Source organism: Trachurus trachurus (assembly GCF_905171665.1).
Source record: "Trachurus trachurus genome assembly, chromosome: 3".
Lineage (NCBI taxonomy): Eukaryota > Metazoa > Chordata > Actinopteri > Carangiformes > Carangidae > Trachurus > Trachurus trachurus.
In genome coordinates, this window is record NC_139893.1 from 11,175,466 (window position 1) to 11,200,315 (window position 24,850).

At 41.4% G+C, this 24,850-nt stretch overlaps 1 protein-coding gene across 1 annotated transcript in view; it reads right to left on the bottom strand.

Moving 5' to 3' along the window:
• Window positions 1–24,850, bottom strand: part of zfhx3b (zinc finger homeobox 3b) — a 138,942-nt gene that overhangs the window by 25,287 nt on the left and 88,805 nt on the right. The window contains exon 6 of the mRNA XM_083969260.1: window positions 3,076–3,183. Coding sequence (XP_083825386.1) covers window positions 3,076–3,183 — 108 coding nt within the window. The remainder of the gene's footprint in view (window positions 1–3,075; window positions 3,184–24,850) is intronic.

The window sequence follows — 24,850 nt, forward strand, 5'->3', positions numbered from 1 at the left end:
GGTGCGGGGAATGAAGCTCATTGCTGTCCGTTTATACATATTTCATACCTAGCATTAAAAATGACCCTTTGAATTACTAATCAAGCTGGATGATTAAGTTACAGCTACCGCCAACATGAACATCATTATCCAAATACATTAAGGTTTTAGTATTCCACTTATAATTACTTTTGCTGTTAACTTGTATTTTCTTCTATCTGGAAATATCCTTATAATAATGTACTGTATAATCAGAAAAAGTTCCACTATTGTCTGTAGTGTTGGGAGCATATGACATTTACATAATGTCTGAATGCATGCACATGTACATGTATATAATATATAATATACTATCTTAAAGATAAATAAAAAAACAACCGAATAATGAAGGCATCTTTCAAAAGATGACATGCCAAATACATATGCATTTTACAAAGGCTTCTGATGTACCTCTAAATGATTTTAATGAATACTGAGGAGCTGTGGAACAAGAAAGAGAAAATAAGATTGACAGTGGCTTTAAAAGAGAGGAAGCCTTTTTTCTGTGTTCGCTAACGCTGTCTGTCTGACAGTGACTGTCATTTGTAAAGGAACAATGTTGTGCTCTGTTCCAACAGCTACATGACAGCGATGAGAAGAAATACTTCAGTAGTTCTAATGATGGACCTTAGAAACAGCTCATCCTCAGACAGTGGGAGACTGAGCACCTTTCAGATAAATAACAGGTTGGCCGAGACGCTCGTACACCATATTCTAACATACACACCATCTGTGTATCTACTGTACAAACATCTTCAGACAATCACAGGCCCAAACAAGTGCTCCTCTGTTTACCAAATGCATTGTGAGGTCTCCCTCGCCTTTTTGCTACAAGACAGGTTTTCTGTGCTTCCTTTGAATGGGCATTGTATTCATCCATCACAAAAAGTTTGAAGTACAAAAAGGGACCCTTCCATTAAACTACAGCTGTCTACCTTTCGCTGACAACACAGCCTTGAACCCACCACCCCAGCCTACCCACCCACCTTTTCACTGACATCAAACAGAACCTCAGACCTGGTTCCCTAATGCACATGCTATTTTTAACTAAGCGTTTCTAATAAGCTGCTGGGAAGCTGTAAATTTTTCATATGCAAGCACATATTTCCTTTGTGAAAACACAGAAACACACTTATTTGGTGATTAGCGACTGACAGAGGGGAGGAAAGGAACTGAATATGCTTGTATCAAATTGCATGCCTTTCAAAAAGGAGGAATCCTAATGCGAGGAGTCGTCTTCCTGTGCACCACAGGTATGAGTGAATTATTAATCGGCCAGCTCATTTTAATGCTTTTTAAAGTGCTTTATTTTGATGTGCTAAAACATACTTTTAGCCATATTCAGTCAGGCATGCATATCATTATTTCTTCCATCAAAGAAGAGTGTCGCCCTTTCAAAGAGCACAAACAACTCAGCCTCATTTAAAATAGAAGTTCGAATATCAAAGACATTTTACAAAGGCTGGGCTTCAAACACTGTGATGAAGTTTTTTTTGCTGCACTTTATAAAAAACTTAGGTATGCAAAAGGTCTGAATTGTTTTCCAGCTTTTAACCTGACTAGTGTAAATCAAAACATCCTGCAGTAACACAAGAAGTTAGACAAGTGAGAAGCATCTACCCAGGCCTGTTACTGTTCAGTGTCATCATTATCAGAAATCTCTTCTATTGAATAAGAGATGTCTTAACTGCCAGCATTGTTTTTCCAACACAGGCACACAAAGTAAATTGTGCATGAAAAAAAGAAAAATGAAGCTATATTTCATTTACACTGACATTTGTGAAGTCTGACGACAATCAGTAAACAAAAGCACTGTATATAATTAGCTGCAGTGATGCATAAACTGCAGTGTGTGGGACAAAACAAGGTTTTGACTGTTGCTCTAAACTTGAGCCAGATTCAACTTGTGTTTGAGACCAAGTGTCGGTGGTGGAGATAAAGTTGGGCAGCGCAGTTCGAGGGTGATGTTTGTGAAAAAAGATGCTGTAGGTCTCAACAACTTTCACACATGACAATCTCAGCCAAAATTTTTTCTTCTACATACAGACTATAATTGTTCATATGCAAGTTTATAACCAGCACCACAATTGTTTTGCTTCAAAATCTCACATTCACCATCAACAAAATCACAACTGCTGAAGAACCTCAACTGGTTCTTGCACATAAACTCTCATGGATGCCAATATACAGTATCTCTCATTGTAAAAGCTCCTGTTGAAACAATGCAGTGCTCAAAGTTTAGAGCTCAGTGTTGGCTCTTTTGTTTTGACCATGAAGTGCACTGATTGTTGTTACTGACCAACAGAGTGAAAATGAAAATCCACACATGCGTACTACCACGAACCCAAGGACGATAATGCATCATGAACCATTCAAACCTGAAATATCCTGTAATTTTCCACAACAAGATTTGTGCGATTAGATCCGAAAATGCTGAAAATGTTTTTTTTAAGGAACAGCAGCCTGCCCTTGGTCAGAGACTGTTTAGGCCTAAGCCCCTCCCCCTCTCCCAAACCCAACCCCCTGCATAGAGTCACCACCAACACCTGTCAATAAAGAGGAGCACAGATAAAAACCATCCTGATCTGATAACATTAAAAAACAGGTAAGTGTTGTGTCTGTGTCCCTGTGTGTGTGTGTGTGTGCAGCAAAACTGAAAAGAGGGCAGTGCTATTACATGTGCGTTCACACATGGCTCAGCTGGAATTACACATGCAGGCCCCTCTCTCTTCACATCACCTATTGAGCAAAGACAAAACATGGGTCACATGTCACCTGAACATATTACCCAAATTGACAGTTTATCCCAGTTGTATCTGATGGGTTTTAATGCCTGTAAAACCTGAAGCATCAAAGAACAGCCTCTGTGAAATAGAACTGAATTCAGGGAGTTTTGAGACTGAGTGTTTCATGCCTAAAACGCTCTCAATATTTTGTTAAAATATGTGTAATCTAATTAGATAAAAGGGCTTTTGTTCAGCACCATTCAGGAGCAGAGGCACATGCTTCCTGTGAATAGTTGTCCCTAAATGTGTGTGGTGTAAATATTGGCCTTACCTGTCCCTTTGGTGAGCTCCTTCTCCCCCCCACTTTCTCTTTCTTTGGTTTGGTCCTCCTGGTCTGTGGTGGTCTCACTAGCAGCCTCCACATCCTCGCTCAGCTCTCCTGAAGGGGGAGGGAGGACGGGATATGTAAATCACCACGCCATCAGAATTGGTGGAAGCACTTAAAGGGACGGCAGCGTTTTTTTCTATAGGAGCTTGCAACAATTACATTTGCTGACACACAGTTGCAAGGCTAGCAGACAAAGAGGGCAGAATCTGCTTTCTGCTCTCTGTCCTGTGCTGTCTGATCATCACTGTGAAATTTATTTTGACAAGAATTATAAAATCTGAGTTTGATTATAGGGGAAGGGGAGAGGCAAATGTATAATAATAATAATTATTATTATTACAAAATTTATATTATTGTTATTAGTAATATTAATATTAATCGTGTTGTTAAAATCAGTATTAGTAGCATTAGTAGTGTTAATAGTAGTAGTGGAAGTAGTAGTCGTATTATATTGTATATTGCATTGCATCTTTCCATGTATCCAAGAGCATGACACATATATGGTTTCCTCAGTTTAATGTGGACATAAAACTTGAAGGAAAAAAAGCACACATGTGGTCTGAAGTGGGCAGATGGAAAAATAATTGTGAGAGCAGTATCCTTCATGAGGAAGACCTTATACTAGACCCCCCCCCCTCCCAAAATTCTCTTTCTCACACACACATGCACACATGAAAGCAAACTTGCACATACATTACTATCCCCTGCTGCAATCTGCTAGGTTACTTACTAACAATACAAGTCTCATTTCACTTGTATGCAACTATTGCCAACAAAAGAAGAGGAAAAAAAACATAAATATTTAAAACTTTCAAAGCCACAATTCATTTTATTTTTATGCCAAGTCAAAGGCAGAAATCCCCTGTAACCACCTTAAAAGCCTCAGCTCAATATATCAGGCCATTTAGGAGCATCGAAGTCCAAACAATGGATATCCGATAATGCCATTTGTAAGTAACACACAGAGGAAAAGATAGCAAAAACAGATAATAAAAAGGGCATCAATCTTGTTTATTTCCCTCCAGTGCCCCCTGAACATCCCCTTTGCCTGTTAAGTTTGTTTAAAAGTAGTGGGACTTGCATGCAGTAGCATTGATTTGACAACAGTAAACTAGGCCGCAGTCAATAGGCCCTATCAGTTATTACACAAGTCAGCTAATTCTCAGCAAATGTACTTAAATGCTCTTTTGAAAATGCTTTCATGCTCAGGTCTCTACTCTATAAGCTATTGACATATTGACAATGCTACAACAGCCACTGAAATATCCTGTTCAAGTATTCAGCCCTGCAGTCATCACACATCCAATCCTAGCTCACCACATGACTACCCACAGCCAACACCACTTTTATGATGTTACATTATCCACAGCACTCACTGTTTATCCCATCAGTTATGAAACATTGCATATGATGTATATAGAGTTGACACAGTGTTCTCAAACTGCAGCATGTGTCATTATCACAGATACACTTTGAACACTCATTCATATCTGAACCACATTGCTTTTCTCACGGACCCGTTCCCAGTGTCAGTTCTTACAGAATAATCAGAAACACCTTTTTCCCCTTCAGCCTACAGTAAATAGATATGCTTTACACAAATAAGTCATGTTTATAAATGAAAACTATGTTGAAGGAAATTGATTTTTTATCAACAACCACTGCTGCCTATGAAATATTTTTTTTTATTATTATTTTTCTTTAAATAGCTTAAAATAAAAAAAGGTTTTATATTCAAGAGCATCTCTAACATATTTTGCACAACTTTTAAAAGACATTTAAGAGGCCACCTTTGTTAAAGGTTGACTGAATGCTCAGTATAGCTACAAAATCATAATAGGTGATTATTACCATAAGAATAGTTACATACAACTGCATGCTTATGGGGTTACTCCGTTTAAAAAAATAAAAATAAATCAAATTCAATGGAAAACACCTTTGTGTTACTGGCAGGACAAGAGCAGGATCCTCCATTTCCTGCTAGCTGATCAGATGCTGTAGGAAACAGTTGAGCAGAGTGATAGATGTATGAACTGTGTGGTTACACGTTATTGCTAAAAGCCGATCCTGTGATCCAGCGATCCTGTGTTTAAATAAGGATATTTAAAAGGGATGGCTGACTCCTAGTAAAAAGCATATTTAAGTGTTCCCCCGGATCCCGCAGAAATGAATACATTTTATTCTTTTATTTTTAACCATGTTTCTATTATGTTTCCAAGGCAACCCATGAATTCCATCCAGTGCAGCCTATCCCGTGCTGGTGAGGCGGATCTTTCAACATTCCCAGAAAACCAGAGTCCCAAAATCCCATCTAACTCCTGCCTGCATAAATCTCCACAACTGTGCGAGAATTAGGATACTGTACAGCTGCATAGGTGCTCAGATTACAAAATAATCCCCAGGTAAATTTTTTCACCTTTAAAAACGGGGCAAGGTGTCATTTCTTAGCAATGTGACACTTGTAGTGAGACTAATTCCCCACCTACACATTAATACACACTTTGTGCTTAAACATTGCTGTGATAGGCAGACAACATTTTAATGCCATTCAGTTTCCCTGTATCCACCCCCAACTTCCTGTGCACACAATGTACATGCTCACACGTGCACTGATATTTTTTTTCTTCCTTGTTTTTTCAAAACATTTTTATTTCTGGGTCTAATCAACATGGTTGACACTTTGAACACACACACACACACAGCACAGAGCCAAGTCCATAATTTATGCAGAAATGAAGACATTTAATTCCAGGAGAAGCGTCACATCTTTAAGTGGTAAATGGCTTTGCCTATTTCTCGTCTCATCTCCAACGGTATTACAGAATGATTAAAGCCAGGCCGACAATAATTAATGAAAGGTCATGAGTGGCCTAAGAGTAGGATGCAAATGGAAGAGACACTAAAACTGTAGCCATAGATTAACTCTGAAAATAGATGAGGAGAAACACTCAAAGCTATGGCAGCAGGCCATTTCTAACCCAAATTTCAGAGATGTAAAGGACAATAGCCTGAAGGTTGTCTTCTAATTAATTGTCTTCATTAACCATCCTAATACAATGATATGAAACAGTTCCATTAATCTAATCATGCAAGCTGAATAAGCCCATTGCCGACACAGAGATTACACTCATCTGTTCTGAGCATATAAATATCAGCTTTGCTCTGCCAGTCACTCAGTGGGGACAGTCCATGGACTCTCTGTTCCAACATCCTGCAGACAGACACACACACACTCACGCGCGCGCACACACACACACACAGAAGTACGCACACACTCACACACCATCTTCCCCCTCTCGTGTTTTTGCCAGCCAGTGCAGAGGCTTAATCAGGCCCATAGGTGTCACTCTCTACAAGCCGGGAGAGTGCTACTTGCTCACGCACATTAATGAGGTGCGGTGGGGGGGAAGGGACCGAGCAGCAACAGACAGAAACACACGGGGAAGGGGAAAAGGCAAGAATTATGTGGAGATGACAAAAGCAGATGCTATGCAAGAGGTGTCCGGTGAAGATGAGACATTGAAAACGGCAAGATTACCTTCAGATGAGAGAGAGCAGCCTTCCTTTCCCCTGAAGAGCAGTGATTACACTAATGCTAATCAGACTGACAAGCACAAACGGCCTAATAAATAATTGATGGTAACCACTGCACTTTCCAGTATTCCTTCCCAGACTGTAGAGAAGAGCAGCAGCAAGTAATAATAGTCACTCTAGATATCTTTCACTAGGTCAGGCTCCTCCTCCGTCCTCGGCCTCAGCAGAATATACTGCTATGATGATAACTGCCTTTCTCAAAGTACAGAATCCCAGTCCTACCTGCAAATGGCTCCAGTGTTCCTCAAACAGTAGTTACAGTCTGCTCTTTTTGTAGCATATACAGAATCTTAGTCAACAGCGGTGTCTTGTCTATCTCTCTGCTGGCTTTCATAAGTCCTGGAGAACCAGTGCGGGGGCTGAGTCGAGCTTCTCCCTCTCCCCGGCTCTCGAGTACTGGGAGCGAGGGTTGAGCTCTGCGTCTCTCTGGGCTCTTGTGTGGGTCTAAGCTCTCATTACTCTCATTATGATTATTGAGGCTGTTGTTATCATTTTAACCAGGTGTTACACGACCACACTGTAAATCAGAGAGGTGTGCTTCCCCCGCTTTATCCAGGCCCGGACAGCTTCCTTTTCTTTAGCGCTGCACTGTCGGATAAAAAGCAATCTTATTTCACACTTCACAGACTCTATCTTTCTCCCCTACTTCTTCTTTTAAAAATCCCCCTCTTGCTCCCCCCATCATCCCTTGCACCCCTTCCTTATATCAAAGTTGGCCTGACTCTGGACTAGAGGGTGCAAAATGAAAGTGACAGGAGGGTACCATGGGACAATGAGACACAGGACCCATGCTGAGGGCTTTCATGCATTGTCCGCTCCTCATATCAGCACCTCTGCGCCCCATACGCAAGACCTCCTTTTAAACTACAACACACAGGAAAATACTCCCACCCCTCTTACCCCCCCCCCCCTCCACCCCTTCACGACGCACACGCACGCTCCTGTCTTACATCCTCACAAACTACCTCTCATAAAACCACAACAGAGCAAAACATGACCACAACCTGGCCAGAGACAAGAGGGGGCTTTTGCTTATGAACAACCAATAAACCACAACATGGAATTATCAGCAGCCATTATGGTCACTGCACTACAAAGCTGAATTACACTGCGGGCATGTGATGTGCTGTGCGAAAAAAAAGTGTTTTTTAAATAAATGACTTGCAAAACATTCGTACTGATATGTAAAAGCTGATTAACTCTATGAGTTCCAGTTCAGAGACGTTCAAAAAATGTGAACATGAATATCTAAGATGACTGAAAATCAAAGTAGCAAAATGTCAGCAAACGCACCAAACTCCAGATCAGCCACACGCACACAAAATGAAAGTGCATCTGTCTCTTCTTTTCCCATTTGCGCTCTCCCTCCCTACCTCCCTCCCTCCCTCCCTCCCTCCCTTCTTTTTCTCCCACACACACTTTCACATTTTGAAAGGAAAGAAGAGTAAGCTACCTCAGCGCTGCTGGTCGGAGTTACGTGTTAGATTCCTGACCTGTCTATGGGGGGACGCGGTGGCCTCTCCCTGCTGGCCCTGCTGTGACCTCAGGATCTAAATGTGAATGAATACTTTGTGTCTCCATGGGGCTGAGGGCAGGAGGGGAAAGGAGGAAGGGGGGATAGTAGAGGAGGAGGTGCGGGGGATGGAGGAGGAGGAGGAGGAGGAGGAGGAGGAGGGGTACGGGGTTAGGGCAGCTAATAACTAAAAAAACTTTAAACGGCAAGTTAATCACAAACAGCAGTGATAGCTCACACTGCCTTAGAACAATATCGCAGCAGCCCCCTCCTCCACTGCTCCACCACTCTCCCGGTGGTGCCTGCTCATCAAACCAGCCTCATAGGTCTCCCACACAACACTTAATTTGATCCCCCTTGCCTTTCAAAGTCACTGGCCATTTTAAAGGACAGGGTGCATTCAGGTCACAGAGTCATGCGTGGAAGCTTTGGTTTTTAATAAAGGGAAAAAATGTACATGTGTTCAAGCACACTAAATGTGGCTAACATTTTTTTCCACTCTTGATACTTAAGTAAATTAGAAACTGTTACTGAGCACCATGCAATGTATTAAATGTTTTCCCTAAAGTGTTACCTCATGGGAAATGACACTAATTAGAAGTGCTCCTTGTGATAATGGCATGTTTAGATACATAGATACAAATAAAGAGGATGAAGTGAGTGCCGCTCTAGTTCTTTTCTCTTTGTGTTTTACTTGAGTGATGAAGGAGAGGAGGATCTAGGTTAATGTGGCTACACAGGGAGTGAGCATTCAGGGACTGCTCACTCTTCTGCCCCAGCTGACACACACATACACACACACACAACACTGTGACTTCCTTGAATGTCCAAGATGATGACCGCTCACTAACACATATTATGTCCACAATGGAAGATGCAGGCTGTACTTTTCCCTGCTCGGATGGTGGACTAAAAGCCTGGATGGGGGGCAAAAACATCACTGGGCAGTGCTCTTACATCTATTCTGCCTAAGGGACACTGTCCAGCACAAAGAGTCACTCTGCCTCTCTGCCACCCCCCGCCATGCATTTATGCTTATCGTCTTCCACTGCTGGCCCCTCTTAAATCAACCTGCTGTTATTAATGTGTCTTTTTCTTTTTCCTCCAGCTCACACTACAATGCCTTCACCTATTTGCAGCCATTCAAAGGGACCAAACAGAACTAGGGTGGGTTGACGGAGTGTGGGGGTGGCTGAAGGGGTGTCTGAAAAAAAAAAAAAAAAAAGAGAAAGAAAAAAAAAGCATCACCGCTGTCATGAAGGGCAATCACATCAACTCTGAAATATTCACCAGTGGGTTGGAAAATGCGATGGTACAGTTATGACAGGCGGACAGGCGACTCCCCCCACTCTCGCCCACAGTCCCCCCCAACACACACACTCTCTCTCCATCAGGGCGGAAGCGTGGTGGACACTCTGAATATGTATAACCCGGAAAATGTATTGATTTTTCATTTGGCAAAAAAGGGACACAAAAATCACATAACCTGAAACTGTCACAGCTCTTTTGTTCATAGCTCATCTCTCCTGATGTTTGGCTTTTGCCACAAACTCTCTTTAATTACCAGGTACAGCGAGCTTCAGAGCCTTTCTCCACAGAGACACAGCCACATACAGCCTGCTGGGCTTAACAAGACAGCCCACATCTATTATATATGACATACACCCAGCAGCTTTTGTTTCATATCTGACTAATAAGCACAGTGAATATGACTATACCCACAGTTTGTTTTGTTATTATACACAATATATGGTGCAAAAGGGGTTCTTGAAGAAAACCTTGAAAATTAAAATCATAGTACGCTGCATTAAAAATAGCACTTTCATATAAAAAGCTAATGCTCGATAGTCCCCACATTTATTTGATGTGCTTTTCTGAAGCAGTTCTGCTTAACATGAAATTCTATTATCGATCTAAGTTTTCGCAGGTAACAGGCAGGTGCTTGTATGTTTGTCGGCGTGTGCACACTTGTGTATGTGCATGTCCATTAACAGGTACTTATCTGTTTATCTCTCCTTTTAGGCACTGCAGACCAGTACAGTGGACTGTCTGAAAAAGATCTCTGCCTGTCGATTTATCGAATGCACCATTTGCATATCTTTGTAGTGCATCCATCTGCCTGTGGACTGTTCTGTGGAGGTATTAGCTCAGAAAATCAATGTTGCCATGGTTGGATGTATGTAGCGCCTACCTCGGCGCGTGTTAGGAGTCCGACTCGCAGCTCCCACTTGGGTCCTATTTACATGAGTCCTGCCGGCAGAGGCTTTCCTGCTGGTCCTTCAATCTTTGTAAACTTAAAGTACACAAACACATTTCTCAGCATGCCCCATCAGAGTGGGCTGGTTTGCCATCCTGCTCGATGGTCATCCTGCCTCCCTGTCTCCATCCACAGCTCTGCGCCTGACTGGCTGTTTGTTTATGAAAGCGTACGGCGAGATAAAACAGAATCTGACAAGGTTATGAATACAAATTTTTCTAATCAATTTTATTTAAAATATAAAATATAGGGTTTCATTCACACGTGTTTGCTCTAAAAAGTTTAACGGCTTCCTAAGTTCAGATGTCTCAGGACAGTTGTGAGGAGAGGTGAAGGATGGCAGGCTCCTGTTTTATCTTATTTATTTTTTACACTTATTTTTATTGGTTACATCATGCAGCTGCACACAGACATAGATGGAGACTGTGTGTGTATGTGTGTGTTACAATGGATAAATATTTTTCTAGTAGAGATTGCAGTTGTTACATTGGCCAACTTTTCTCCTAACAACCACCTTGGCTGGTTGCTCATAGCTAATTGCTAAAGAAATCCAATGATTACACTGCACAGGCACTTTAAAACATCTATGAGAGTGCTACCACTTATTGGGGGGGAAAAAAAGTCTTGCTACCTCTCTCTATTCTGTTTCTAATACAAATCAAACACAGTGAGCTTTCTTTCACCATTTGTCTTTCTTTCTGTTCCTCTTTGCATAGCCCATCCATTACTTTCACATGAAATATGAAAAGGCAATATCCTCTCTGTGTTTGTACTGAAGCGTAATGCGATTGTGTTGTCATTTATAGGAAATAATCGCAAACCTCTCTTTCATTTTCCAGTTCAAATAACCATGAAAAATTAGCCTTCAATGTCAGGGAGGACAACAAAGGGATGCACACAGACTATTGCTTCACCACCGCGCTTGACATTTCTCCTTAATAGGAAAACGGGTGGCTGTTTCTATCTTTCGTTTTCAATCTTTTCCTTTTTCTAACCTCATCTTTTCCCTAATTAAAAAGTTCTGCACTCAGATCTTTGTAAATCTTTCTTGCGTCTTTATTCAGTGATGAGGGTTTGTATGTTAGGAACGGTTGGAGGGTTATAAAATTCTGGTCCCATGCACACTTTGCCCTGCTCATTAACACCCCTTCCCCTGTCTGCCAGTGGCTACTGTTGGAGGGAGATGTTGCCAGACAAACACTACGGGGCCTAGGTCGCCGTGACTACCGTCCAGCAGCCTGATAGATAAATAATTCAAGAGCTATCAGACTCCCTGGCAGCAGAGCAGTCCCAAAAACACACACTTAGGACACAGCTTGTAAAAGCCTTCCTAACTGATCAGCATTTAGCCCTTACAAATGATGTACAACCAGATGTCTGTACAAGACCCCACACAATTAGCCTTAGCAGAAGTCAGAAGATCCTTTTAATTTAGAGAAATCTTTATTTTCAGTATGAGCAGCAAAGTAATGGTAATTGCTTTCTGTATTACTGCCATTAAAGGCTTAATAGGCAGGTTGTTTTCCGCTGTAATTATGTACAAAATAATCAACCAACTTTGCAGCGCAATTATTGGAGATGCATTTAACCAAGTTTATTTTTTGCTTGCAACACTAGGTCTAGAGAAAGAGAACAAAACTGAATATCAATACTGCAAGGTGTGTTGTAAGTATACACATTAAAAAAAATACATTATTTTTAATTTTCCGTGCATAAGTAGTAGCACAGATCACCTTCATGGCTGATTTAGAAATATTTACAGCATTACGTTGATTATCAAGGCAGATAAGTACATTTTTGAAGTTATATTGATATATTTTTATATCCCCCTAAGAGCCTGATACTACAAACCTTCAAAGATGCAGAGACTTGTGTCATAGGTCAGCACCGTTCTCTCAGTTATGAGGTGTTTCTCTGTTCTGAAGTGAGTGCAACAAAACTATATCAAAAATTAAGTAACAAAACCCAGACTATATGTCTATTCTAATGCTGTGTTTTGATTTTCCTAACATAATACTCGGTCCTTATTTGACTTAAAAAACTGGATGTATGGCATGCGATGCATACAATGAAATTTCCTCTTAAAAGGCTAATGAAACAGACTCATCTCATGCAATTAACTGCTCCTTTATTCACTTCTTGTACTGTATTAATTTATTATCACATAATTCTGGCAGCATTATTTATTTATTGGATTATGCACACACCTTACATCCTTAATTACAAAACAGACTCGGAGCCAGATGATGGGATATAATGCACCAACTCAACTATCATTTAAACTAGTTATCCATCTAATCTCACTGTTATATGCAACCTATATTAATAAGGGCCTAATCAGTATGCCAAATTGCTTTAGGCTTTCAATTTTACCTGAGATACAAAAATGCCTCAGAATGACACTTGACAGAGCAGGCCTACACAGTTCAGCTTGTGTGAGGGCTCTTTTTTTGTTGCTGTTAAGTATATTCAAATGACTGGTTCTAACACTTGTTCAGCTGAGTGTGTATACCCTCTCAGAGTGGGTCAAATTTTCCCTCTTTCTAAGCACAGTTTGATTATTGTTTATAGTGAGAAGATACTGTAGATATTTTCAAATACATACATCTCTACAGTTTAAAGGTGTATGTTATGTGCATTTACACATGTTAAATGCATGTACTATCTTGGCTTTGTCTGATTCTTCATGAACATGTCACGATATTCTGAAAGTGGGCTGAAAGCTCCTAGAGGGGTGGAACTGTGCTGCCCGCTGTGCTGCTCTCCAGAGAAAGAGACTTGGAGTGATTACAGTCAAAACTGCTCCTCAGTTATCTTTGGCTCAGCCACAGGAGAGGGAGAGGACGAGACAGGAAAGGAAAAAAATGGAACTGATGATGTGGCTAAAACATGGGCCAGCTGGTCTAAAATGACCAAAATGACTAACATATCCGATACTGTTACAGACTGTGACATGTGCTCCTTGCTAAAAAGGAAAAAAGAAAGAAACAAAAGAAAAACCCACAACACCCCAGTGGCAATCGCTGGGGCCAAAAGATCTTTAGGATGAGGCCCAAGATTGTCTTATACTGTACCCACTGGCTACAGGACGCCTCTTTACCACAAAGTGCATTCTTCCTAAACACAGTCAAGAACAGCTCTGTAGGGGCAGAGATATTATTAAAGGGACATTTCAGACGCCCTTGAATTGTGAAGTGGAGGCCAATTAAATGGCTTTGCAGCATCCATTTTGTGCCGAGTGAACAGGTATGAGCATGAGGGGGAGGGGAAAGATTTGATGGCGGCAGGGAGGAAGAGAGAGGAGCAGAGCACACTGGCAGGTAGGTGTGGTGCGCGGCCCCATCAGGAGGCTTCACTAAATAGTTATATATTAAGTATAATGACACAACATCAGCTAATTTCAGGTTTCTTCAACTTTTACAGGAAACCATTATGCTAATGTTAAGGATCACGATCGCAGCATTTGTAAAATGATGGCTCCCCTCCTCCTCCTCCTCCTCGGTTTAATGCTGACTATGCATACAGGGATGGAAATAAGGTAAGACAGAGGTGTGGAGTCCCTCGCTCCTCTAAGACACGGTCACCCCTGCCCTATGGAGACCAAGACTGCTGCTAAATTGCTGTGCTGTATCGCATCCTACGTTTCTATGGTATGCATGGCTGTGGTTGTTAGCGCTGATGTTGTTTTTATAATGGGTCCCGCTATTGTCCTCGTTGCAGAAGACTCTTCTCACTCATTAGCCAGAGGTTGTAGAGTTAGGGGTGAGAGCCCGGTAAGGTACAAAATTAATTATTCATCTGAGTGGTTGGTGTTTGGGTGCTGCTCTGGGGCCTAAAGCAGGGACTCTAACTAACAGAGGCCTGCCTCTGGAGGACTGCTGGAATAAACAATTGAAAAAATGTTATGCCGTGGGTGTCAGTTACCACGAGAAAGCAAACACTAATCACTAAATTAATCATTAAAACAAGCTGCCTGCAATAATATGCCTCTCTGTGGATTCATGGTTCCTCCCCTGTGTACTGATCCAACATCCTAAAGCTTCATCATGTCCTCAGACAAGATCCTGCTCCTGGCTCATGAATGGGCCCGGATACCGCCCCCTCCTCCTCACTCAGTCATGGCTTCTGTTGGCTCCAGCCAGGACCACTGGCCTCCTGAGAAGGCTGTGATAAGAATTCATTTCTTCCTATTATGTGCTCTTGTCCACTGCCTCAGTTCATCAGTTCAGTGCAACCAAGTCAATGAAAGGGCCTGTAATGAAGCAATCAGATGCAGCCTGGTTCTCTGGGCCCGGCACTCCATTCTTGGCTCCCAGACCCTAGCTCCCAGTGCAGGGTGTGGGGCTGTGGTGGGGGTGGTGACGAGGGGAGAATGGACACAGACTGCACGGAGGCATTAATTCAAGACCTTGCCTTTCATATACTGGAGGATAAGCTGCTCTCACATGTGCTTCACACCAGGTCTGCTGTCTCCTGTGGGTTCAGAGAATCAACCAGTTTTAGAGAGCCCCATTAGTTTAACCAGCCTTCAGTGTTGCCGCCACTAAACCAGCCAGTCAGATTTCTGTGGGATTCCATGCTTATGTTTCCACTAGTGATGGTGGTTTGATGGAGATCTCTTTCCTCATCTCCCCTTATCAGTATATAACCTTTCCACTCCATTGTCTCCACTGCCATCCCTTTCTCTCTTACCCCCTCAACATGTGGAAACTATTATGGGGAGTTTGAAGGAGGAATGTATGTGTTGTTGAATCTTAATCGGTGCCTTTAAGTAGAGGATTGTGGGTCTCCTTTGTCTTGTAACGCTGTGAAAGTTTCACTCCAAATTAAAAAAGGCCTTTTTGATCTACCTAATATTGTTTTCTCTCCCTTCAGGGGATGGAAATGGTTGGTGTTATCTTTGATCAGCCTCCACACACACACATATAGAGTACAAACACACATGGTTGGTGTATTTGCTCTTTGTTTGGCAGTGGTCAGAGTTCAAATGTAGGGTACCAAGGCCCCAAAATACAGATAATGGAGCACAAAAGGAACCCAAAAAGATTGTTGGATGAAGAGATACAATGATGGCTATAAGTTGCTAACACATCTAATACCGAGATAAACTTGGATTCAATGTCACCTAAAACAGAAGAGGTTTCTCAAATCCCATACTTCCCCTCCATCTGTACCTGCTCTTCCTTTCTCCACAGTTCACCTGCTGCCAGCTTTGGCAGAAAGACCCTGCAGCTGGATTCTACCTGACAAGAGCTCCTTAACAAGCAGCAGTCATTAACCTCAGGAGCAGGCAGCTGCCATGTGATGTAGTGCACTCGGCCTGCTGCAGAAGGGCCCTATTGATCCCAGACATACTTGGTGCCTTCCTGGATGTTTATAATCAATATGCAAATGGCCCGCAGCATTGATTCAATATTAATTTTCAATTAGGGAATTCTCGGGGGGTCCTCAGGGGTCAATACAGAACCATTCAGAGCAAAGGCTTGAGCAAGTTGCAGGCATTGACGTTCCTCTACCCAAGACAACTTACTTACTGTTTATTTAGCCTGCCCTGCTGTAAGTCCCGATTAAGGCTTCGGATAATAGGCAGAGAGACAGATGGGCCTTTCTGCACTTCTGCAACACCCATTACATACACTGGATTTTGGTCTAAAGGGCTTGTCCCAACTAATAAGTCATCATCTCACACTTAGTTCTGTTTGTTATTCTGTTAAGTCGGATTAGGCAGGAATATTTAAATCAAAAACTGAACTTTATCTTATTTGTTTTTACAGGCTCATCTCCCCTACAAGGTCACAGATAAGTGATACATATATAATTGCACACATTATTTAAGTCTAAATACAGCACTGTTACCACATTTAGGTGCTACTTAACAAATGTACAACAAAATTAGCTGATTTACATGACACTTGCCTTACAAGACTAAATTAACGCATCAAACAAGGATCCAAAATTCAACCAACTGTAGCTGCCATGACATTGCTCAATGAGTGTGTATACTTTAAACGAGTAAAAAAAAGACATGGAGGGTCAGGCCCAGTGATCTGACTAGTTACCATGTTTCCAAAGCCACACTTGTGCAGCACTCTGAACCTGTAGTTTCTGTTCTGTTGATTGACAGTAAACTTGGAATGAAATGCAGAAAACCCTGTTTTATTTACACCTTATGAAGATGAGGTGAATGAAAATGTTGAGCAATGAATTCCAGTTAAGATAATTCTTCCCCCAGAGCATAAAAACAATAGTATCGATTTATCAGCGTGCCATTATTCATGTGCAGACAGTGTGTCTGTTAGGGAGAGGTGTGGTTTGTTACTTGGCTGTGACTCTTGGGTTAGCTCATTGTTGCAACTGTCAAGACAATCACGCCTTTGAGGATGTGAACACTCGCTACACACCTTTTTTCACGTCAGCCAGGGTGTCTGTAACATACAATTAAAAGTGCAATAATTATATAATTAAAAGACTCTGGACTTAGTTGCCAAAAAAAACTTGTTTGTTGCCTACCATACATTTTAGTAGACTGAACAGTGTGGGATTTTTAAAACCGCAGTCTAACTCAGTGATAATGTTAAGAGAAGAAGAGAAAGGAGGGCATTGAGACAGTGAAGTCTAAGAGAAAAGAAGAAGAACAACAAAAAATGTAATCTTTACAAGCTGAAATAAGAGGGGACAAGATGAATAGATTTAGATTAGCTTTATGAAGCTATGACTACTTAGCAGGTTCTGTAACTTCAAGGCTGGGACACAAATAATCTTACTTTTTTTCCAACTGCAATATTAACTATGACTCTTTACAAAAATTTCAGTTTGCTTGATAAACACTGGAAACACTTCACAATATTTTACTTTTCTATGGCTTGTGAATAGACTGCCTGAGTGCAGCCTTTACAGCCATGCTAATTCATAGAGCAGTAAAGAGGCTGCATGAGAAAATTGCTAAGAGTATAACAGAGATAACCTGGTTGGACTGTTTGCTGCGCTTTCCTGTAGATGCACTGCCTGAGGTAATTGGTTTAGGGATAACATTAATTACCACATTGCTCATTAATGGATGAAGCCTTTATTGGTTCCATTGATCAGCAGGACCTGTTAGCCATCATCCTAAGCAATGGTGGATGTAACAAGCTTACATATTGGCATATCAATTAATGTAATCAATTCCTGTCTAGCAGTTTCCATTCCCCCTGTCGACCCCACCCCCGTCCAATCGCCCCTCTTTCTTTTCTATCATGTATCTGGATAGCTGGGACAAAAGGACCGTGTCAAAGCAAAGTTTATTAAGAGATTTCAAATTGTTTCTTAGTCAGGGTCATTACACATCAGACAGATAGAGCTGATGTTAGGGTGTCAGGTTCAACAGACCTCTGACTGACCACTAGTGCGTAGGATTACAAGACCTGAAATTACACACGGGGGGTCCAACATTCAAGATATACACAACTGAGGGAAATACATTTTAAAGGATCTGACAGACATGGTGTAAAAAACATAACTTACTATTTATTCTAACTGCACTTCAGCCCTTTTCTGTAAAAGTTTATTGGTGTTAACATCAACACTCAAGTGATTATAACACCAATGCGCCAAAACACAAGATTAAGTGATTTACTGTGAATATTTATTTAAATAAAAGAAAATACTAAAGAGACAGCAGGAGTCAATGCTGAGATTTGATGTTTAGCGGGCCGACCCTTTCATATACATGTGGAACGTAAAAACTGCCTTTAACTTTAATCTACTTGGGAAGAAAAAGCCTGCTTATTTTCAAACTTCCCTTTTTATATGAGATCAATGCGCCTTTTGAGGAGTCATTGATTACAACTTGGAATCCTCTCTGTGTCACGCGTGCTCCAAAGGGGCGACTTACTTCAAATACAAGGCTGCTGTGCAGTGGTATAACATGGTGAAATGGGTAGAACATCAGGAATGAATGAAGGAGCAGGGTGTGATAACTGAGAGCACACCATGACAAAGTGGAGGGATTTACCGTTGGGCCCGCAGCACTTCATTTGCTTAATAACAGATCATTCTATAAGAAAGTGGCTGCTCTGAGGGGGATATCACCCAACGAGGATGTCTCACTTGCAGAAATCCTATTTGAAGACAACACCTTTTGAGCGCTCATCCTCCTCCACGCCTAAGACGATCAACGCGCATGACAGGCCCCATTAATATGACGCCCCGTGTAACCTTGCTCCTTCTCCTTCTCTTCCAACAGGAACAAAACTGATAGCCAAGGAGGAGGGGCATTATGTTTCGACTGAGCATGTAACAGGAGGGGTGGTGTTCGTTTTGAAAAGATGTCTTACATATCGTCACCTGGAGCCACTTCTTAAAAGGTGAGAAGTGCAAGGAACAGGGTAGGAAGGAAGTGTTTTTTGTTTGTGTAGGTATGCAATCTTAGTGGAGCACATCCAGGACGAAGAGCTGGTGAGCCTGTCCATGCCTCCCTGACCAACTGGCTTACTATACATTATATTTCCGAAAAAAACAACAACAACAAAAAAACAGACAATAATTTGACAGATGTTGACATACAAAAGACAGACAGAACATCTGATTTTATAGTTCAGAATTTTAAATCTTATTCCTTGTCTTTATAAGCTGTGCTGATTTACGATAAGTCTATGCCCACTCCACTCTGCTTGCTAAACATTTTTTGTTATTCTATTATTCTACTGTAGCTACAATGAATTCTTAAATACACTATGCACAAAGTGCCTCTGGTGATTGCCAATGCAATTATGTGAAGGTCACCGAGAGTGAGGGAAGACAACATGTTTGTTGGACAGTGTTATGTGTCGTGTGGGAGACCAGACGTGCAGGCAGTTAGTCGGACACCCCTCGCTTGCATGATGTGGGACCTCCTGAAGGCCCCTGTCCCCTGAGCAACGCACAAGTGGGCTGAGCAATTAACAATTTCATGCTGATTGCCTGAAGCATGTTTTGCTATGCCATAAAGATAATAGCATGACGGGTGCAGCCGCAGCAGCCCCCACTCCCCTGGTGTTCCTCTATTGCTTCCATCTCTCAATTCTCTCCTGTGCAATTCACATGTTAGAATGGTGCTCTGCCTGCTTGCTTTATTAAAGACACTCTCCCTGCTTAGAGGATGCGTTTAAGGAAAAAAAAATATATAAAGATGACTCCCTGAAGAGTAAACAGGGATGATTATTAAAGGGAAGGAGAAAACTAGAGTCTTGGTCTCCCACTGGCTTCTTGATTTGAAAGTCTAATTTGGCAACTGCACACAACAGGCGTGCAGGTAGACAAAACAAACAGGTTCCATTTCCCCAGACAAACTGAGCATGCTCAGAGTGGCTGCTGGTGACAGCCCTCATCTTCTTCATTCCCCTCCCTGCCATGGCATGACAGCAATCCACTCTGACCATGGAGCTCACCGCTGTGCAACAGGAAAACCTGCACACCACTAAACCTGCTACTCGTCTACAGAGCAGATCATATGAAAGAGTGCAAAACGCTGCGAGAACATGGCACAGAACATGAAACTTTCCCCACGCAATTACATTTGTAGTTGCGTCTCTCTGCATGTGTGTGGAGCTGATGTTGGTGAAGTTGTCCGTGCAAAAAATATATAATTATTTATATAGAAAATAACATACTGTACATTTATAAAGTATTTTTGGAGAATGTACAGTAATACTTCCCTTTGTCTCTCTAATAAAGTGCATTGTGCATAAAGATAAACAGACAGCAACCAAAACCCCAGCCTCCATTATTAATGTATGGACAACCCTGAATGTAGCACACTGTCCTGTCTGGTGAATTAACATTACCCATACAGTACAAAGAACCATGAATTGCCTCATGTCTGAACTGAAGTGCTGCCTTGATACCACTAATGATGTTCCTATGTTAATGAATGCAGATTTTATTAATGCAATGTCTTTGCGGATCATATTGGCAATGTGAAAATGTATTATTTTTGACTCCATAATAGCATGAACAGCATGGAGAAATTCATATACTCCATGAGAAGTGAAATTTAACAAGATGTCTTGAAATCGTTATCGATTTCAGGTGTAGCTTTTTTGACACGGAGCAGCTTTCTAATAATTACCATCACCTTCAGTTCACTTTTTCACTTGTGTCATAGTGGAATTCTGTTGTGTCGTTGGACACGATTTCAATGACATTTTTGTAGGGGAATAGAAAGTTAGTATCACCTTGGCTCAACAAAAAGCACAAGAGATTTTGACGCAATTATCTTCACAAATGAAATCTACTCTCATGATTTTTGAAGCCCAATTATATTCACCAGAAGTTAACCATTGTCACACTTTCATCTTGTAGTTTGATAACTGACATGATAACTTCTTCAATAATCACCTTCCCTCTGAAAGAGTTTCCAAAAGCTTGAACATAAACACAATGAGGCTTTCAATGTGGACTGGTGAGCAAACAGGTTTTCATATTCTGCTTTCTGATAGTCAACAACATGGACAATCTCGGAACTCTTATTCAGCTACTTGTTGTTTTTAAATGTGCTCTATAAATAAACTAATTGACTTGACTTGATTACTGACTAGCATACAGCTTGAAATGTAAAAGCTTCAAGAAATCACAAGTGGGGTATTTTATAACATTTTTTTGGTCATAGACTAAACATGAAAATGCCTTTAGCTTGTGTTGATGACAAAACCTTCCTTCAGTTAGTTATCCAAAAAGCCTTTCAAAAAAATCTATTTGGACAAGGGGTGCTAAATGCTAACTCATAGGTTCTGAGGACTCACTCCTGCAGCACTCCACATGCATTTCCTTTCCTGGATGTACAAGTGTTAAGTTAAGGAGAGAAATAATTTTTTGATTAAAAAACACTGACTGATTGCATTTAGTCTGATAGCCTCACTATTCAGACAGCCATTATTAACAATCTACCCCCAGGGTCATTGTTTTTACTATGTGAAAACAAACCCTAAAGACATAAGGAGGTGGTGTGGACAAAGGGGCTACAGCACCAGCCCCCTCTGCCCCTCTGGCCCGCCCTCTCTGACCCCCCCTCACCTCCCAGGCTTCTGGCTGCCCTTCCACCCCCCCGGCTGTGTGTGAAAGTCCAGCTGGCGCAGTGACAGCCGCGACACCTAAACTGAACATGGTTGCATCACAGGCCCCATATTGTTTATGATATGGAGCCTGTCATTAATTTGCATTCTTAAGTGCCAAACACACACACATACACACTTTACCATGTGATAAGGAGAAACATGTTTTTGTGTTAATTTATGCGATACAATGTCACCCCCCCCAACCCCAGACACACCAACAACACACACGCACACACTTATAAATTGCAGTCACATCCCCCTGCTAGAAGGGGATGATAATTGCGGACGGCCAATAAATTACTGCTGCCTCCACATCAATTATAAGCATCACGTCTGGCAATGAGGAAAATGAGATCTTGTGACAAATTTCATGAGGCTTGGCTGCCCAGCAGCCTTTCTTAACATGCTACAGATAGCAATCCCTTATCTAGCCTCTGTAATGGGGAGCTACGGATAGAGAGATGGAGCTGCAGCCATTTAATTAAAAAGCTGGGGGTAGGGGGTGGAGAGGTGTAATTCATTGAAAAGGCACAGGAAGGAGACAAAGCCTTTGTCTCCAATACATATTTTGCTCAATATTGTCACTCATCAGAGGCCAAGCTTGTATCTTCTCTGACAGCAATTCAGGAGATTTTTTTCCTGTCTTTGTGCTCATCTCTCTACTATTTTCTTCTGTTTCTCTCCCTCCTCTTTCCTCGTTTTTTTTTATATTTCCCAAGAGTCCACTGTTTTCTCCACTGGGACAGCTCCAGCGTTTTTTACGAATGACTGCGGTGGACAGACAGTGGCACTGAATGAAATGGCCCCTGCACCTAATTGTATTCCCACCTGGGGAAAGCAGGCAAGGGCAGAGGCTTCAAGAGCACAGCAATGAGGATTTATGGCAGATAGGGAGACGGCAAAATAAAACACCAAAAGGGATGGCTCTTAAATCTCATTCCCGGTGCAATATTCATTGTAGTTGCAATCGGGTGTGCTGATAGAGCATTGAAAAAATGACTGCTGTGTTCAAATTATGGCTGTACTCTCTACTAATATTTAACATCATTAGAAAATCATTAGAAAACCATCATAAAACCTGGGATTATGACCAGAGCATTAAACACAATGATTATTCAGTGTGTTCCTTCGCCGCTTTGCCTTGGAAATGAGATTTGCTCTGCTGCGGCTATGTAGGGGAAAAGTATGAATATTTTTCATAATTACTGTAACATTTGAAAAACATTGGCTTGCATGAATTACTATACCATTATGCAGTTGTGTTTGTCTGCCCAAAAGCAAAGTTTTCAATGAGGCTTTGCATGGGATATCATTAATGCATTTTCATGGAGGGATCAGCGAGAATAATGCCAATATTTTACTAAACCTCAACCTAAAAAAAACGGTACCAGTCACATGGGTAACACAGACACACGGATTGCCGGCATGCAAAAAAAAGGTTGTTTTTCAAACATCATTGGCTGCATCATCCGACTGCAGATTCAAAGGTGGTGGGACATGAAAGGGACAGCAATAGCTATGTTGTGGTGAAATCATAAACCAGTAACTAAAGTTCAGTAGTGCATAGAGACAGAAAGAAAGCTAGTAAATCAGGCTTTAAGACTGCTAATAAGCGTGTGTATATCTATACTGTACTCTGATGTACTACTCTACTTGTAGAAAGGGAGGGCCAATAGTGTCAGAGTTGAGTCTTTACTTTTTGGGATTTCTCGGCAGTCCCATTATCAAGAGCAGCCATCAGCACAAAGATAAAAGATCCTAATGGAGCTGGCCCTGGTGGAGATGAAAGGTGCAGAGATGGCACACTGTTATGAATCTCTAATGCAGCCCATGTTTCTAAGGTAATGACTGACTCTCAGGCCCCTTTCACGGGCTTCCCTTCTTAGGGTCTAGATGATAAAGGTCTCCTATTCCTTGTCACTAAGTACTCTGCAGTCTGATGATCCTATGACCCCCGCGTTGGTACTGAAAACCATCCAGAGAGGGTACACAGAGTTTGGTTTAAAAAAAAAAAAAAAAAAACAGAAAACATGTCTACAGTGATTTAGACAGTGGATTAACAAAAACATCTCAAAGAAGAGGAAGGCTGAAAATACTACTGTTATCATCACTCAATGTGACATGGTTTATTTCTGTTGTGACATCAATGTGAGTTAGCAGATGCGGCATGATTTTGGCGAAGCTATATGTTAAGAATAAACAAAGGATGGCGAATCTCTTTCATACTAGCAGATGCTGAAGTGTGCTTGTTTTAGAGTAGGTGAAGACTAGACTTTTGGGGTCAGGATGAACAGAAGGCTAATGTAAGAGCAATTCCTTGTCAAGCTTTTCAGAGTAATTGAACTGACACTTATGAGAAACAGTGTTCTTTTGAATGCATTAGTTGGCAGATATTCATGCCTTTGTCCCTTAAACTTTGCCAGCAAAAAATGATGGCCTTTGAACAACAGGGAGAGGTGAAAACACATAGTGAGAGAAAGAGCAAGTCTTCTCTCCAGTCCCTTTCACAGAACCTAATGGATTGTGAGCACTTAATGCATTAATCAATCAATATCTCTCACTGTACATCAACAACGCGACCAAGTTATGAATGACCTTTGTAACAAAAAAAGGACACTTTAATGCACACAAGATTGCTCCTAGGTTAGTAACTTGGGCCCGGTTTTTATCACGCATGATTACACCTTCACAAGGCAGAAGGCCATTAACAGTGCACTAAATATACTGAGGTTAGTTGTTATACAATTTGCACATGGATTTGCTGGAGGTAGTGGAAGCCTGAAACGGTCGGTCTCTTACAGAGAGGCCTCATTCATTCACCTGCTGCCTCCATCAGGTTAGGGCATATCCTTCAAGACATGCATTTTAAGATATTTCTTTTTTAGAGCTTAACATACCAATGCCATAAATGTATTGCTTCCTCTTACGTATTGTTAGCCAGCGTAGGGAGCAGCCTTGGTCACCAAGCAACATAAAAACTACCCCGGCTGGCTCCGTGAAGACATCATGAAAATTAAGTGCTCGTCTTTGTGCTATGGCTCAAGCACTAATTTAAAGATGGTCTCTATCTTTCGATAAATGAATATGAAAAATCTCTCAGTTGTTGAGAGGAATCATTGTGAGTGGGGGTGTACACTGCAGTGGTTGCCCATTGAAAACAGTTTTCAATGTTAAACCACTTATGGTCTATTGAATAATCAGTCAGTCAGATTTGCAGCTGGTGGTGACACATGACAAGAGAAATAACTTAAAAATATCAATTATTCCATTATTATTTTATGA